Genomic DNA, 18293 nt, shown 5'->3' on the forward strand with positions numbered 1-18293 from the left:
TTGACTATATCAAAATTTAAAATTTCTATTCTAGGGGAAGGAAAGGAAACATCATAAACGAATTTAAAAATCAAACTCTAAAAATAACATTTCCAGTATAAATGACAAAAAAGACATAATAGTCTTAATATTCTATATAATCAATAAGAAAAAGGTTACCACACTAATGGGAAAATTAACAAAGCATATTTACAAGAGAAAATATATAAATAGCCAATAAACTTATGCAAAGATTTTCACCCTTTATAGTACCCAAAGAAACGTAGATTCAACAAAAATCAAATTCTCGAAAATTAAAATGAAACCATTGGCTTGTGAGAATGTGATGAATGGCATTCTCATACCCCACTGGGAAGAATGTAAATTGGTAAACTTTTCAGAGAGTGGTTTGGCAAGATATATCAAATTTTTTATTTGTATTTACCTTTTGAGACAAGGATTGTCCTTCACTGGGTTTATCCCAAGTAGATAATCAGACAATGGGCAGAAATATGGGTGCATATATTTGATTATAATGGAAAAAAAACTGTGGAGTAGCCAAATGTCTGTTATTAGAAGGAAGTTTAAAATTCTTATGGTGCCTCTATATAATTCTGTCATCATTAAGAGTATTCATATAGTGTTGTACTTACAATGGAAAGTTATTCACGCTGTGTTAACTATTTGATAACAAGCTACTAAATTGTGTCCATTGTGACTGCAGTTTATAGTTTTACAGCCACATCTGTGTATGTATATGTACACATACACAGAGAGAGAGAACATGTACATATGTATATGTATACATTTATAGTTTTACATCCACATCTGTGTCTGTATATGTATACATATATATACACAGAGAGAGAGAGAACAAGTCCCGAAGGACATACATCAAATTGTTAGCAGTAGTCCTGGGTTGTCAAGAAAATGATGAAGAGCATTTAATGTCGATGGTATACCAAATAATCTTCGCTTTCTCTTTCCTTTGTACTTGTCTTTATGAAATTATTTTTCTGAAATTATTTTTTGCAATCAGCATGTATTATAGCATATATACATGTTCTCGTTTTTAAAAAGTAACAGCTTAAACTACCAAAGTTTTACTCCATTCCCTTTTATTTTCCTTACTTAGCATTATTTCTTTTTTTCTTGCTTATTTAACTTTTAAAAAATGCATAACATTATAAAAATGTCTGTTTTATTTTGAACAGATGCATTTCATGTTTATGTGATTAGGCAGTGCTCTTTTTCCCTAAAGCAAAAGGTTCTATTGCAAATGAAGATTTAATTATTACTCGAGGATGAGTATGTTATTATTCATGAGTTATATAAGTCATAAAAAGTGTCCAGGGTGATAACAATATGACCTAGAAAACAAGGGCTTTAGCTAAGGGGATTTACTCTGCTATTTATGATACTATCTGGCCAATAGATGGCAGGACTTGGGGGGATGAATGCAGTCTAAGAAAAATTGTGTTTCCATTCTGTGATTACAAACCCACAGAATCCATTAATAATCCATACTTCTGGCTTAAAGTGTTCTTTTCAGTCTTTTTTAGGATGCCCAGACATGCATGCCTAAAGTAAACTGTATCAGGTTCAGCAACCCACATTTTGAAGTGAACATTTTCAAATCAAAATGTTTTCAAAGGAAAATAACCTGGATTTTCCAGGACCAGAGGCCTCTGAAAAAGAAAAGATTCAGAGTGGATATAATAACTGTCTTCAAATCTAAAGGACTAGCAAGATAAAGAAGAGATTTGTCTTGTCTGCATAACTCCCAGATGGCAAACCAAAGATCGCTGGATCTTCTAGGGAGGATTTTTACTAAATAAATGCAATCCCTTTCTAAATATAGAAGTATCTAGAAATGGAAGGGATGAAATGTGGGAGGGCAGAGGCTTAGGCCTTCCTCAGTTTTATACTACCAATTCTCAGCACAGGTCCTGGCAGACAGATGGCACTTTAAGTTTGTTGGAATGAATTGAGAGGTAATAGGTTACATCTTCATTGAATATATTTCAAGTTTAGCAATATGGCTTTTGTTGAATGATATTTTCTGAAGTTGTTTAAAGCACTAGAAGCAAAATTGAACTAGATGATCTATGAGTATGTGACCATCACACCCAGATTTTTCTAGGATTTTTTAGGACTTTCAATTTAAACTATTTTGTCCTATTCTTCCCACGAGTATACTTCCAAATGTTATTCTCATTAGTAAAGTACAAAATTTATGATCAGCCAGTCTTACTCTGGGTAGCAATTACTAATAGAATGACAAAGTGAATTCCTCTCTATGGGTTGGAAATCATGTAGGATTGCTTACAGTTGGAGTGGATAAATGCAGTTGTTTATAACTAAAAGGTCACTTACCATAAATATGTAGCTGGCTCTATCTTGGTGAATGCAGACTTACATGTCAATGTAAGTCAACCAAGACTCTAGGGTGATATATTTTTATTGATTTTTTTTTTTAAAAAGAAGATTTTGATCACAGTTCTATAATATTGGGCCACATACTAATGTTTTCATAGTGTTCATGTTGGCTTATGAGGCCACTCTTTAGGCTTGATGAGTGTTTGACAGATGGCTGAGAATATACAAGCAGATATGCATTGTGCAGGAAAGCATGCAAGTGAAGAGTCAATTAAGAAAGAATAAACATGCTTAGAAAGAGGCCACCTGATTGGTATTCTGATGGCAGAATTGAGAAACTTTCTATGCAAATTATGCAGCTGCATCGGCACCATTGACATTATAGGAGTGAAGAGGGAAAAAAAAACAACAAAGTTCTCTGTGGCAAAATAGCTCTGTGCTCGATCAAGGAAATAATATAAGGGGAGATGTGGTAGAGGGAAGTTGCTTTTTCTTCTGTTTGCCTGAACCACTAATGACCACAGCACAAGTGGCAAGTTTGACTGATGAATATGGAGTGTCATAGCTCCCAGAGCACTGATTTTGGACTAAGAAGAATTTAGATGAGAGATGCAACCTACTTTCCCTTATTTCAAGATTTGCATGCCTGGTACATACAGTATCATATAAATGTACCAAAGCTTGTGAGGAGGCGCGCGCGCGCACACACACACACACACGTACACATGTCATACTCTAAACAGCGGGAGCACCAAAGAGATAGATCATCCATTATTCTAGGAATTTTTTTCTGCTCCTATTCAATACACAGTAACTTAAAGAATAAGGGACTTTCATGTAAAAAAGATGAAGCATTTTAGATTGGAAAAAAAGACATAATATAAGCTCACAAATGAACCCAGTTATTTTGCTTCATTTAAAGAGTGGAAATCTGACTTGAATGATATTTTCCTCAGTAATAAGCAAAATACATTAAATAAATACAACATACTAATATTCATGACCTGGAGCAACTCATGTTTCTTCTATGAAGACTTTTCTGACTTCTGTAGACCATGCTGAATCCTCCCTCCTGTAGACCACCATTGATTTGAACTAAGGCACTGTGCTTTTTGGTATCAATTTATATGTAATCTGACTTTAGCCAGGCGGCCTTCAAGCCTGCCTCTGCTCTCTCTCGCGCTGTCTCTCACTCTCTCTCTCACTCACACACACACTCTCTCTCTCTCTCTCTCTCACACATATACACTCACATAAACTCCTCTTGCTGTCCCCTACACACAACTGATTCCTAGGAGCTTGAGGGAAATGGTGACTCCTTACTATATATCTTTAGCTTTCTTTAAAAGCTCAGCCCAAAGATGATACATAGGGCATCACACAGAGACCTGGATACTCTCCTAAGTTTTCTGTTAGTTTTAAAAATATGTGCAAAGGCCAGGCGCAGTGGCTTACGCCTGTAATCCCAACACTTTGGGAGGCTGAGGTGGGCAGATGGAACACTTGAGGCCAGTAGTTCGAGACCAGCCTGGCCAACGTGGTGAAACCCCCCCCCCCATCTCTACTAAAAATACAAAAAAAATTAGCTGGGCATGGTGGCAGGCACCTGTAATTCCAGCTACTCAGGAGGCTGAGTCAGGAGAATCGCTTGAACCTAGGAGGTGGAGGTTGCAGTGAGCCGAGATCGTGCCACTGCATTCTAGCCTGCGTGACAGGGTGAAACCCTGTCTAAAAAAAAAAAAAAAATATATATATATATATATACACACACACACACACACACACACACACACACACACACATATATAAAAATATATGCCCAAATTCTTCCAAATGTTCTAGAACTTTCCCCTTGAAAGTAGGCTGGGCTTAGTGCCTTTCTTCTAGTGAATAGAATATGGCAGAAATGGCAAAATACCACTTCTAAGATGAGGCTATAAAAAACCTGTGGCTTCCATCTTGGTTCCTCTCTTGATCCCTCTCTTGCACTGGTGATGCCTGTTGCTACACTACAAGGACACTCGGCAGCATCTGGAGAGGCCCACAAGGCGAGAGCCTGAGGCCCACCTACAGATGCCTGAATGAGCTTGGAAGTAGATCCTCCTCTAGTTGATCCCTAAGATGAATGCAGGCCTGATTGACAGCTTGACTGAAACATCATGAAAGACCCTGAGAAAGTACCACATAGCTAGACTGCGCTCAGATCCCTGACCCACAGAATTGTGTATTTCTAAATATTTGCTGTTTTAAGCGCCCAGGCTTGGGGTAATTTGTTACATAGCAATAGGTAACAATACATTTCCCATTCATAACAGCAGCTGAAATCTCTCTCTTTTGCCCCGTATTTCAATCATCCCCAAAAGGCTTACTTTTCTCTTTTTTTTTTTTTTTTCGTTTTCTCCTCCCCTGTGTCTGGCTGCTCCTTGCACAACCCACTCTAGCCTCCTGTTATTGCTCTTCAATTTCAGAAAAGTCCCCTTGGATTTCTGGTTTAAAAAAAAAAACAGTTCTCCTCCATGAATGGCTTGTCTCCCAAACCATTGTACATAATAGATGCTTAATAAATATCCGTTCATAGTATAAGGAAACTTCAAATTCTTTTGACTTGCACAAACAAAATTTATTCATTTGAAAAATATTTTCTTAACAATTGAGACTGAAGTTATGGAGAGAGGTGCTTCAGTGTTTGAAGCTAAGCCTTTTGTGAGCAAGACTCAATACTGATAACTCTAAAACCTTATCTAGTACCTGAGCCAGACAGACATTGGACTCTATGTACTCTTTGGCTTCTTCAGCTTCTGGAACAGGAAGAAGCATACATTTTAATTTCACATGATCAAAGCTGCTGTACAGTTAAAGCCCAGCAAGTACTTTCCTCTCAGGAACAATTCTGGGTTCAAGATCATTTTCTTCTAAATGCATTTTACAGGTCAGTGTCTGTGGCCACCTGATTATCAAGGTATTTATCGAACAAATGCAGTATGCCGACCAGCATTCTAAGTACTCTGGAGACTTTCTGTCAGTCAGTAAGTTCCTGTACAAATATTACTTTTACTGCTATCGTGTGACACTGGCTAGAAAAACAAACACAGTTTCAAAATGCTAAGAGCCTAGCAAGAGAAACAGACATTAATTTAGTAAACCCACAGGCATATAATCACAAACCAAGTACTGTAAAGGAAAAATAGAGGTTACTCTAAAGAGATATATTAGAGGGCTTCTTATAATCAGTGGATCAAGGAAGGCTCCTCTGAGTTTATTATCTTTGTGAAGAGGTCTGGGCATAACCTGTTAACCAGGCAAATGTGTAGGGCAAAGGGAAGTGGAGTTAGTTGAGCATTTACTGTATTCTAGGCACTAAGCACTTTAAATATCACACACACATAATCTTCACAACAACCATAGAGGGTGAACACCTCTTCAACCATATTTTAAAAACATGAAATCTATGACTAATCTCCACAAGCCTAACTGCTGTCCCAAGCTTCCTCTGCAAAGACTTTGAGTTAATCCTCAAAAGTATCAAAGACAACCTTGAATGAAAAAGACTGTTTAGATCATTTTTCAGTTAAGCAGCATGTGATATCAATTACCTACAGAAGTTTCAACAGTTAAAACCCAAACAAAATAGAACTTAGTTTAAATTACTGCCTTCCAAACATGCACTCTAAAAGAATAAAGGATGATATAAATAATCGTGTAATGAAGTTATTTTCAATTATTCTTTTACAACCCTCTCCATTTCTTTATACTTTCTACCCAAGAACCCCATGATGCTCTTTTTATATAATAAATACTGCTAACCAAATATATATGTTTCAGTTTATGTGCAGTTTATGAAAACCAACACTGTACCGTGTATTAAATTACAGCCAAAATTGAGAAAAGAGAAGGGAACGCAGTTCATTATTCTTTGTTAAATAATGAATGTTTTTGAAATAATATGATCATTAAATGCAAATGAGCATAACTGATATAAATGTAAATTTTTCAAAACTTGAAATGTTCCTTAAGATAAACTCTTTGGCTGAATTCTGAATATTTAATTGTTCCGCTTTCACAAAATGAATGCAGTCACCTATTCAACATAATTAGTTATCTAGGGAAAAACAATTATAATTGAACATAGCTGCTTCCCAAATGCATTTTAAATAACATAAACAGTCCTATGTTAAATATTTGGCCTACTGCTTGGACATCTTGTATTTGCCTCTCCAGACCCCTTTTTCTACCCTACCACGTGCCTCAGAATGCTAATGTTATGGAAACCATCCAGAGGCTCCTTTGCTTCCTGGGCTTCTACCTGTGCCAGCAGGGTGCCTGGGTGGGAGAAAGCGCAAGGCTGAGGTGGTTTCATTCCCAGCTCCCTCCGCATTGAATCACTACATGTTGGGTGCATCCTTCACAGGTTATAGTTTCTGTCCTGTCTATGCAGCTCTTCTCCCTGCGTTCTGGAAACTGTTCCTTCCTCTTTCCCAATCACCCGAGGGATAACAGAGGTAGGGTGCTGTGCCATCCCCGTTACTTTCCCTCAAACCAGCCTGCACCTTTGTATAAAGTCCTTTTATTAAACCCTCCTCAATGATCCATTTTCAGTGCACTATTTTCTCTTAGAACTCTAACTCTATAGTAATTGATACCAGGAATGGCCTCAGGAAACTGATCCTCAAATGAGATTCTGAATTGGGTTGTTCACATATGTGTGTGGTGTCCAGAAAGCTTACTGGGCAAGAGTAGGTGTAGGGAGAAATTGGGATGCAACACTGAGGAACATGACTGAGCATTGACTCTAAGGATATCCAACAGAAGATAATCAAATAGCAAGTTGAGCAGGCGAATGTGTTGATGTGGGTGCACTCAGGATTTGTTACTTGAGAATGTGGTTCCAGCACCCAGGAGTGACATTAAGAGTCTGCTAGGCTGCTAGGCTTGCCATACAGTCAATTAGGTTGTGGTAGCAGAACTTCCCTGGCAGGATGCAAAGAAAAGAAAGGATTTTGATAGTGCAGGGAGATGAAATAATGTACTATCCATTTAGCCATTTTCTACTTATCATCCCTGTGAATGTCCAGAGGATGCACTCCTCTTATCCAAGCATTCGGGAATCCCTTGTTGGGGAGCTTTCCATCATCACTGACCACCCCAGTAGTGGCTATTCTCAGTAGGCTGACTTCTAATCAGAGGCGTGAGATGCTTTGAACTATGTTTGGGATGAAGAGCTTGCTAAAGTGAACAGTCCACACACACCATTCTAATGACAAGCTTATAGGTTTTTAATCACTAAATGAATCTTCAGTATTAGTGAGAAAAACGTGTAGTAATGGAACTTTTTTAAAAGAAATCTCCTGAAAATATACACTGCTCACTAATGCTTGCATGAATGTACTCTGTATAATTGACACAAAAAAGTGTGGAGAGTTATTTCAAGTTTTGCACAAGGTAAAAACAGAAGCTGATACATGAGCTTAGTTGAAAGGTAAGCATCCCCCCGCAAGTACTTGGATTACCATTAACTATTTTCTTAATCTCTATGAAGCTCGATTCTTCATCTACAAAATAAGGGAACTAATATCTGTCTCCCATTGTTGTGGGGATAAACAAGACAGGGCAAAGTAAGTTTGCCTTGGGCATTCCTCTCTCATTGGCATTTGCAATCTATTACTACATCCTATACTGGAGCCTTGAGGTCAGGCTCCACAACTGCTTATTTCACAGAAACATACCAGATCCTAACTAGTGAGGGTGACTGAATGAATTCATGAATGTGTTATTGTGAGGATGCAATGCAAGTGGTTACTTTAAGGTGTACCTTTCTTTCCTTCCCTCTATTGGTGTTTACATTTCACCTCTTCATTTGTTGCCTTTATAGTCAGGGACAATTTATTTAACTGCAGGTTTGCGGTAGGTTTCTCCTCATTAAAATTGAGATGACATCTCTCCCTTGTCCATTTGGGCTGCTATAACAAAAATGTAAACTGGATGGCTCATAAGCAACAAGAATTGATTTCTTACAGTTCTAGAGACTGGTAAATCCAAGATAAGGCACCAGCAGATTTCTAGTGTCTAGAGAAGACTTGCTCTCTGCTTTTGGCCTCTTTCATAAAGGCATTAATACTTTATGAGGGTGGAGGCATTGTGACCTAATTGCTTCCCAAAGGCCACCCCTCTTAACACCGTATATTGGGGACTAAGTTTCAACATATCAATGTTGGGGAGATGGTAACATTCAGACCATAGCAACCTATTACCCTCGTAGCAATGCTGTGAAATAAATTAGATAACAGTCTAAATACCTATAAAATAGGGAGTACTCCATACATTTTATTTTCCTTTCTTTTGTCCAATTTGTATTTCAAGGACTCAACACATTACAGACACTGAAATAAATGTTGTCCATTATGGACCACGCATAAACTTCTAATTTGGAAAGTTTATACACTGTACATTTCTTAAAAAAAAAAAAAAACTCCCAAATATCATATTACTGCCCATGGGATTGCAAAATATTTTTATGCCTTTTATGGTTAAAATGCTCTAAGAATTTGGAAGAAGTCCTACTTCTGAAAGTTATTTCAATAAATCCAAAATGAATAGATGTGGAAAATATTTAACATTCAACGGTTAATTTTGAGTAAGAGACATGTAGTTGATTTTATCCCTTTTATTTCTACAAACCATAAGAAGAAACAGTTTGGACAGGTTCCTCAAAAGAGTCTCCCCAAATCCTTTTTAATGGGATATATCAACTCAAGTGTCACCCAAAGATTATTCCTAACAAATGTACATATTGTTTGACTTTGCTTGGAATAAACAAAAAGCTTAAAATTAGATTATTGCTTAGAAACAGAGCCATTAAATTAAAATAAGGCCAGACATTTGGAACTAAGTCAGTTTAAGAGAGTCACCTTTCATTAAATTATGGCTACCATGTTTGGATTGTTTTATTAGCTTTATGCCACAACCATAAAAACTCAGTTAAAATTTCACAGTAAGTGCCTAGTCCCTTCACACAAATTCACAAAATCAGTGCCTCTAAACAAATTCATTTTTCATATTAAAAGAAATGCCAATAACCACTAAATCACTAAAACTAAAAGGCAAAAAAGTGTAAAATTTTTTTAACATCATTTAAATCACTATTGGCCTGACTTACTTTTCCCCTTAAAAAAAAAAATGTATATATGTAGACAACAACTTAATGCTGTTTCCCCTCATTTCTCTCATTTTTCATAGGGTTCCAGCACTCTATCACTATTTGAAATGTAACTAATTTAAACTTATTTAGCAAAAGAAGCTTTATTTATAGCCTTTTTTGTGCTGAGCAGCTTTTCAAAAAACACATTTTTCAGATTAATGGAAATGCTTGTGGTAACATTAGCTCTACTTGCCATTCCAAAACTATAAAATGAATTAAGAGGGGGAACAACTTGAATTAAAGCATGAGTGACTTCATAAAAATAAACACTTTACATAATTTGTAAATTTAAATGTTTGTTACCTCAAAATGTAGACAGAATGATTTACAAACATAATGCTTTTATTTGCCAAAAATAAGAAGAAATTTGCCTGATTACTGATTAAAATTATTTTAAATGATTTTTCCAGTGAGTTTGTTGTGTGTATATCACTGATGGAAAGATTTTATTCTGTGCCACAAATTCTCATTTCCACATACAGTTTTGTGACTGGAGACTTGACATGCTGAATTAATGGGGTGTGTGTGTGTGTGTGTGTGTGTGTGTGTGTGTGTGTGGAGAGACATAAATATAGAGATAATGACAGAGACATCATTGTAATAGCTTCTTTAGGGAGCTCTTAGAGTTAACTGGAGAAACCCTAACTTTCGTTGAACACAGTTTGAATTCTAAAGTAGTTGTGATGCTATTTATATTCTCTGAATATACTGTAAACACAAAATATTCCACTTTTTAAAATAGTGGAAATATATTAACAATAAAGCACAAAATTTACAAATAATTTTATCTTTCAAATATGAAAAATGCTTCATCCAAAAACTAATGATGCTGGTCCACCTGGTTTCAGCTCTGATGGACTACCTTGCAAGAAATCATGCTCTAATCAAGAACACATAAAAAAGTGGATACTTTTTTAAAAGTAAGTTTGAAGGCATTGGAGATTTTCCAAGGTAGTCAGGATTTAAGAGGCCACAATCCTAGAGAGAAGTGAAGATTTTTGAAGTGAACCCAATATTTGTGTTGCTCTTCCTCTAGGGGAATTTGTTGAGTTTTAGGAAGTACAAGGCAAGAAGTTGAGAAGCAAGCGGAGGACAGTCCTTAAGAAGCAGAGAAGCCAATAGAACTTTTGACAGTTTTCTAAGACTAGAGAACAAAACTCTGAATATAAGCATGTCAAGGTGGCCAGGATCAAGAGGACAAGATTACAGGAAGAAGAGGGGGTACACAGAAGTGAACCTGGTACTCTGTGATAGCTTTTCACTCCAGGCATTTGCTGATTCTTAAGCCATGGTGGGAAATTGACCCAAATGTATACTATAAACCCCAAAACAATCACCAAAAACAAACAAAAACTTATAGCTAAAAAGCAAGCAGAAGGGATAAAATGAAACACAAAAATAATGCAAAAGAAGGCAAAAAAAGAGAACAAAGGAGTTATGGGACAAATAGAAACAAATAGTGAAGATGGTAGATTTAAACCGAACTAAATCAGTTATCACACTAAAAAGAAATGTATGCCTAACCATATAAATTATCACATTAAACATAACACCCCTTGTGAAAAGAAAAAAGCAAAGATGATCAGATTGCCAACTATATGACCCACTATATAATCCCTACAAGAATAAGGACATAAACAGTTTACAAGTGAGGAAATTATGGAAAATATGTATACCATGTTAACAGCAATCATAAAAAGCAGGAGTGGTTTCATAAGTATCAGACTCAATAGATGTCAAAGCAAAGAATATGACCAGTGAGAAAGAAGGTCACTTCCTAATGAAAAAGGCATCAAATCATCAAGAGGACATAACAATCGTAAATGTTTATATACTTAACAGAGATTGAAAATATATGAAGCAAAAGTCAATAGACCTGCAAGGAAAATAGACACATTTACTCTTATAATGGTAAATGTCAACACCCTCTTTTAATGATTAATAAAGACAAAGTTAGTAAAAATATAGACAACTTGAACAAGACTATCAAATAATTTGACATTATTGACATTTATATAAGGAAAACAACAGAAAACACATTCATTTTAAGTGCACAAAAAATATTTACAAGTTAGTTCATATTCTAGACTATAAAACAAGTCTAAATTAATTTCAAAAGATTCAAATCGTACAAAGTATGCTTTCTGATCAAAATTGAGTTTCAGAAGTCAGTAACAGAAAATCCCAAATATGTACAGACTAAATACACAGTTCTCCATAACCCATGGATAAAAGAAGAAATAAAAAAGGAATTTAAAAAGCATTTTGAATGGGTTGAAAATGAAAACACAAAATATCAAAGCTAAAACAGCATTTTGAGGGAAATTTATAGCACTAAACAGTCTTAAATCTTTAACTTCAACTTGCACCTTAAGAAGCTAACAAAGAAGAGAAGTTTAAACACAAATTAAGCTGAAGAAAAGAAGTAACAAATAACAGAAAAAAAATAAAAAACAAAATAAAAATAGAGCTTTTTATTTTAAAATCAACTAAATTAATAAATATCAAGAACAAGCAGGAAAAGAGAGAGAAGACAAAATTACCAAAATCAGGATTGAGAGTGATGACATTATTAAAATTTCTACAAATATAAAAAGAATAAGAAGGTATTATTATTGTCAAAAACTGTGAAGAGTCAGATTTTACCTATTTTACAGGTTAGCCTGTCTCTGTCTTGTGGATAGTGGCAGAAGATTCAAGACTCCTTAGTCAGAGAGAGTTAGAGAAATAAAACTCAATATTCTCAAATTGAGCTGAAAGAAAGGATAAGAAAGTAAATAAAAAGAGCAGAAATTAAAGAAAAAGAAAATATATACAATGAGGAAAATAAAGCTATGAGGTGATTCTTTAGAAAGGCTAATGAAATTAATAATCCTCTAGTAAGACTTTAAGAATAAAAAAAGAAAGATGAAAATACAATGTCAGTAATAAATTGAGGCGTCTCTAAAGATCACATAAAATAAAGATAAGAATATGAATAACATTGTGTCTAAATTTTCATACTACATAAAAATGATAAAATTTGAAAACTTCTCTATCAAATAAATGGAATTAAATTATAATATCTAAAAATACTACCTTTTTATTTTTTAATTTTTTATTATACGTTAAGTTCTAGGGTACATGTGCACAACGTACAGGTTTGATACATAGATAGACACATGCCATGTTGGTTTGCTGCACCCATCAACTCATCATTTACATTAGGTGTTTCTCCTAATGCTATCTCTCTCCCAGCCCCCTATGTCCTGACAGGTCTAGGTGTGTGATGTTCCCTGCACTGTATCCAAGTGGTTTCATTGTTCAGTTCCCACCTATAAGTGAGAACATGCAGTGTTTGGTTTTCTGCCCTTGTGACAGTTTGCTGAGAATGATGGTTTCCAGCTTCATCCTTGTCCCTGCAAAGGACATGAACTCATCATTTTTATGGCTGCATAGTATTCCATGGTTTATATATGCCACATTTTCTTAATTCAGTCTATCATTGATGGACATTTGGGTTGGTTCCAAGTCTTTGCTATTGTGAATAGTGCTGCAATAAACATACGCGTGTGTGTGTCTTTACAGTAGCATGATTTACAATCCTTTGGTTATATACCCAGTAATGGGATTGCTGGGTCAAATGGTACTTCTGGTTCTAGATCCTTGAGGGATCACCACACTGTCTTCCACAATGGTTGAACTAATTTACACTCCCACCAACAGTGTAAAAGCATTCCTATTTCTCCACACCCTCTCCAGCATCTGTTGTTTCCTGACTTTTTAATGATCTCCATTCTAACTGCCATGAGATGGTATCTCATTGTGGTTTTGATTTGCATTTCTCTAGTGACCAGTGATGATGAGCTTCTTTTCATATGTTTCTTTGCTGCATAACTATCTTCTTTTGAGAAGTGTCTGTTCATGTCCTTCACCCACTTTTTGATGGGGTTGTTTGTTTTTTTTCTTGTAAATTTGTTTGAGTTCTTTGCAGATTCTGGATATTAGCCCTTTGTGAGATGGGTAGATTGCAAAAATTTTCTCCCATTCTGTAGGTTGCCTGTTCACTCTGATGGTAGTTTCGTTTGCCTTGCAGAAGCACTTTAGTTTAATTAGATCCCATTTGACTATTTTGGCTTTTGTTGCCATTGCTTTTGGTGTTTTAGTCATGAAGTCCTTGCCCATTCCTATGTCCTGAATGGTATTGTCTAGGTTTTTTTCTAGGATTTTTATGGTTTTATATCTAACATTTAAGTCTTTAATCCATCTTGAATTAATTTTTGTATAAGGTGTAAGGAAGGGATTTAGTTTCAGCTTTCTACATATGGCTAGCCAGTTTTCCCAGCACCATTTATTAAATAGGGAATCCTTTCCCCATTTCTTGCTTTTGTCAGGTTTGTCAAAGATCAGATTGTTGTAGATGTGTGGTGTTATTTCTGAGGCCTCTGTTCTGTTCCATTGGTCTATATATCTGTTTTGGTACCAGGACCATGCTCTTTTGGTTACTGTAGCCTTGTAGTATAGTTTGAAGTCAGGTAGCATGATGTCTCCAGCTTTATTCTTTTTGCTTAGGATTGCCTTGGCAATGCGGACTCTTCTTTGGTTCCATATGAACTTTAAAGTAGTTTTTTCCAATTCTGTGGAGAAAGTAATTGGTAGCTTGATGGGGATGGCATTGAATCTATAAATTGCCTTGGGCAGTATGGCCATTTTCACGATATTGATTCTTCCTATCCATGAGCATGGAATGTTCTTCCATTTGTTTGTGTTCTCTTTTATTTTGTCAAGCAGTGTTTAGTCGTTCTCCTGGAAGAGGTCCCTCACATCCCTTGTAAGTTGGATTTCTAGGTATTTTATTCTTTTTGTAGCAATTGTGAATGGGAGTTCACTCATTATTTGGCTCTCTGTTTGTCTGTTATTCGTCCACAAGAATGCTTGTCATTGATTTTTGCACATTGATTTTGTATCCTGAGACTTTGCTGAAGTTGCTTATCAGCTTAGGTAGATTTTGGGCTGAGATGATGGGGTTTTCTAAATATACAATCATGTCATCTGCAAATGGGGACAATTTGACTTCCTCTTTTCCTAATTGAATACCCTTTATTTCTTTCTCCTGCCTGATAGCCCTGGCCAGAACTTCCAACACTACGTTGAATAAGAGTGGTGAGAGAGGGCATCCTTGTCTTGTGCTGGTTTTCCAAGGGAATGCTTCCAGTTTTGCCCATTCAGTATGATATTGGCTGTGGGTTTGTCATAAATAGCTCTTATTATTTTGAGATACATTCCATCAATACCTAGTTTATTGAGAGTTTTTAGCATGAAGGGCTGTTGGATTTTGTTGAATGCCTTTTCTGCATCTATTGAGATAATCATGTGGTTTTTGTCATTGGTTCTGTTTATGTGATGGATTATGTTTATTGATTTGTGTATGCTGAACCAGCCTTGCATCCCAGGGATGAAGCCAACCTGATCATGGTGGATAAGCTGTTTGATGTGCTGCTGGATTTGGTTTGCCAGTATTTTATTGAGGATTTTTGCATCAATGTTCATCAGGGATATTGGTCTAAAATTCTCTCTTTTGGTTGTGTCTCTGCCAGGCTTTGGTATTAGGATGTTGCTGGCCTCATAAAATGAATTAGGGAGGACTCCCTCCTTTTCTATTGATTGGAATAGTTTCAGGAGGAATAGTACTAGCTCCTCTTTGTACCTCTGGTAGAATTCGGCTGTGAATCTGTCTTGTCCTGGACTTTTTTTGGTTGGTAGGCTATTAATTATTGCCTCAATTTCAGAGCCTGCTATTGGTCTATTCAGGGATTCAACTTCTTCCTGGTTTAGTCTTGGGAGGGTGTATGTGTCCAGGAATTTATCCATTTCTTGTAGCTTTTCTAGTTTATTTGCATAGAGGTGTTTATAGTATTCTCTGATGGTAGTTTGTATTTCTGTAGGATTGGTGGTGATATCCCCATTATCATTTTTTATTGCGCCTATTTGATTCTTCTCTCTTTTCTTCTTTATTAGTCTTGCGAGGGGTCTATCAATTTTGTTGATCTTTTCATAAAACAGCTCCTGGATTCATTGATTTTTTTTGAAGGGTTTTTTTTGTGTGTGTGTCTCTATCTCTTTCAGTTCTGCTCTGATCTTAGTTATTTCTTGCCTTCTGCTAGATTTTGAATTTGTTTGTCCTTGCTTCTCTAGTTCTTTTCATTGTGATGTTAGGGTATTGATTTTAGATCTTTCCTGCTTTCTTTTATGGGCATTTAGTGCTATAAATTTCCCTCTACACACTGCTTTAAATGTGTCCTAGAGATTCTAGTACATTGTGTCTTTGTTCTCATTGGTTTCAAAGAACATCTTTATTTCTGCCTTCATTTTGGTACTTACCCAGTAGTCATTCAGGAGCGGGTTGTTCAGTTTCCATGTAGTTGTGCACTTTTGAATGAGTTTCTTAATCCTAAGTTCTAATTTGATTGCACTGTGGTCTGAGAGACAGTTTGTTGTGATTTCTGTTCTTTTACATTTGCTGAGGAATGCTTTACTTCCAATTATGTGGTCAATTTTAGAATAAATGTGATGTGGTGCTGAGAAGAATGTATACTCTGTTGATTTGGGGTGGAGAGTTCTGTAGATATCTATTAGGTCTGCTTGGTGCAGAGCTGAGTTCAAGTCCTGGATATCCTTGTTAACCTTCTGTCTCATTGATTTGTCTAATGTTGACAATGGGGTGTTAAAGTCTCCCATTATTATTGTGTGGGAGTCTAAGTCTCTTTGTAGGTCTCTAAGGACTTGCTTTATGAATCTGGGTGCTCCTGTATTGGGTGCATATATATTTAGGATAGTTAGCTCTTCTTGTTGAATTGATCCCTTTACCATTATGTAATGGTCTTCTTTGTCTCTTTTAATCTTTGTTGGTTTACAATCTGTTTTATCAGAGATTAGGCTTGCAACCCTGCTTTTTTTTTTTTTTTTTTTTTTCTTCCCATTTGCTTGGTAGATCTTCCTCCATCCCTTTACTTTTAGCCTATATGCATCTTTGCACGTGTCTCCTGAATACAGCACACTGATGGGTTTTGACTCTTTATCCAATTTGCCAGTCTGGGTCTTTTAATTGGGGCATTTAGCCCATTTACATTTAAGGTTAATATTGTTATGTGTGAATTTGATCCTGTCATTGTGATGTTAGCTGGTTATTTTGCCCATTAATTGATGCAGTGTCTTCATAGCATTGATGGTCTTTACAATTTGGCATGTGTTTGCAGTGGCTGGTACTGGTTGTTTCTTTCCATGTTTAGTGCTTCCTTCAGGAGCTCTTGTAAGGCAGGCCTGGTGGTGACAAAATCTCTTAGCATTTGCTTGTCTGTAAAGGATTTTATTTCTCCTTCACTTATGAAACTTAGCTTGGCTGGATATGAAATTCTGAGTTGAAAATTTTTTTCTTTAAGAATATTGAATATTGGCCCCCACCCTCTTCTGGCTTGTAGGGTTTCTGCCAAGAGATCCGCTGTTAGTCTGATGGACTTCCCTTTGTGGGTAACTCGACCTTTCTCTCTGGCTGCCCTTAACATTTTTCCTTCATTTCAACCTTGGCAAATCTCACAATTATGTGTCTTGGGGTTGCTCTTCTTGAGGAATATCTTTGTGCTGTTCTCTGTGCTTCCTGAATTTGAATGTTGGCCTCCCTTGCTAGTTTAGGGAAGTTCTCCTAGATAATATCCTAAAGAGTGTTTTCTAACTTGGTTTCTTGGGGTTGCTCTTCTTGAGGAGTATCTTTGTGGAATTAAAATAAATGGAATTAAATTATAATATTTAAAAACATTTTCCACAAGCAAACTTCCCAGTCTAAGTTGCTTCATATTTAAGATGATATAAAATTATATGAAGTTTTCCTATAAATTTTTAATATTTAATATTTTTTCTATATTTCCTATAATGCCATAACATGACAAGGACATTCATTGTAAGAAAGGAAAATTACTGACATATCTTCCTTATGAATACACAAATTACATTTTAGTATATCCTAAAAGTGAGAGTTGCAACAGGGAGGAAGCAGAAGCTGCCAGTCCTCTTGGAAGTCAGGCCCAGAACTGGCACAGTGTCCCTTCAGTCTTGTTGCATTGGTTGAAGCAGTCACAGAGTCAGCTAGGGCGCAAGGGGAGCAGAAATAAACCCCACCTTTCAATGGGGGGAGTGACAGGGAATTAGCAGGCACCCACAATTCATCACATCTTCCCACCTCTCTCAAATTTATGCTTGTCCAAAACCAGCTCTATCACCAAAGTTCATTTCAAATCCTCTCTCGTATGAATTATTAACCCCTAAACTGAAAATAGCTCTTCCATTTTCCCCTGTGAACTCTCATTTTTATCTCTACCTTTCTTGGGGCACTTTTAACTTCCAATCTTGAATTATTTATATGAGTCTTATCTCCTCTACATTTTAAATAACATTTATTTCTAGTTACTGAAATAAGAAACTCATATTGTAGCAAATTGTCAAGGTTCATTTCTGAATAATACCTCTCTCAAACTGCTTTGCAAATATGAGATGCTTGATAAACATTTAATAAGTGAAGATTGTAATAAAATCCAAACTTTCTAATAAGTCAATACTAGGTATGTCTGAGATTGTTTGGCTTGTAACTTTCTTCTGTATACTAATCAGATATTTTTAAATACAGATAGGTAAAGTGAAGCTGAATAATAGTTGTGTGTATTTTACCTGACTTACGTTGGGGAGAATAAAAGAAAAAGAAAATAGTGTA

The 18293-nt window shown here is 36.0% G+C and overlaps 1 protein-coding gene across 6 annotated transcripts in view; it reads left to right on the plus strand.

Annotated features, from left to right (window-relative positions):
* Positions 1–18293, plus strand: part of CABCOCO1 (ciliary associated calcium binding coiled-coil 1) — a 106487-nt gene that overhangs the window by 37443 nt on the left and 50751 nt on the right. The window contains exon 6 of one of the 6 annotated variants that reach the window (XM_071069607.1): positions 18210–18282. The exons of the other annotated variants lie outside the window; for them this stretch is intronic. Within the exon in view, the coding sequence (XP_070925708.1) occupies positions 18210–18254 (45 nt within the window). The 3' untranslated portion in view covers positions 18255–18282. Of the gene's footprint in view, positions 1–18209; positions 18283–18293 lie in introns of those variants that run through there. 6 annotated transcript variants of the gene reach the window in all.

Source organism: Macaca nemestrina, chromosome 9 (assembly GCF_043159975.1).
Source record: "Macaca nemestrina isolate mMacNem1 chromosome 9, mMacNem.hap1, whole genome shotgun sequence".
Lineage (NCBI taxonomy): Eukaryota > Metazoa > Chordata > Mammalia > Primates > Cercopithecidae > Macaca > Macaca nemestrina.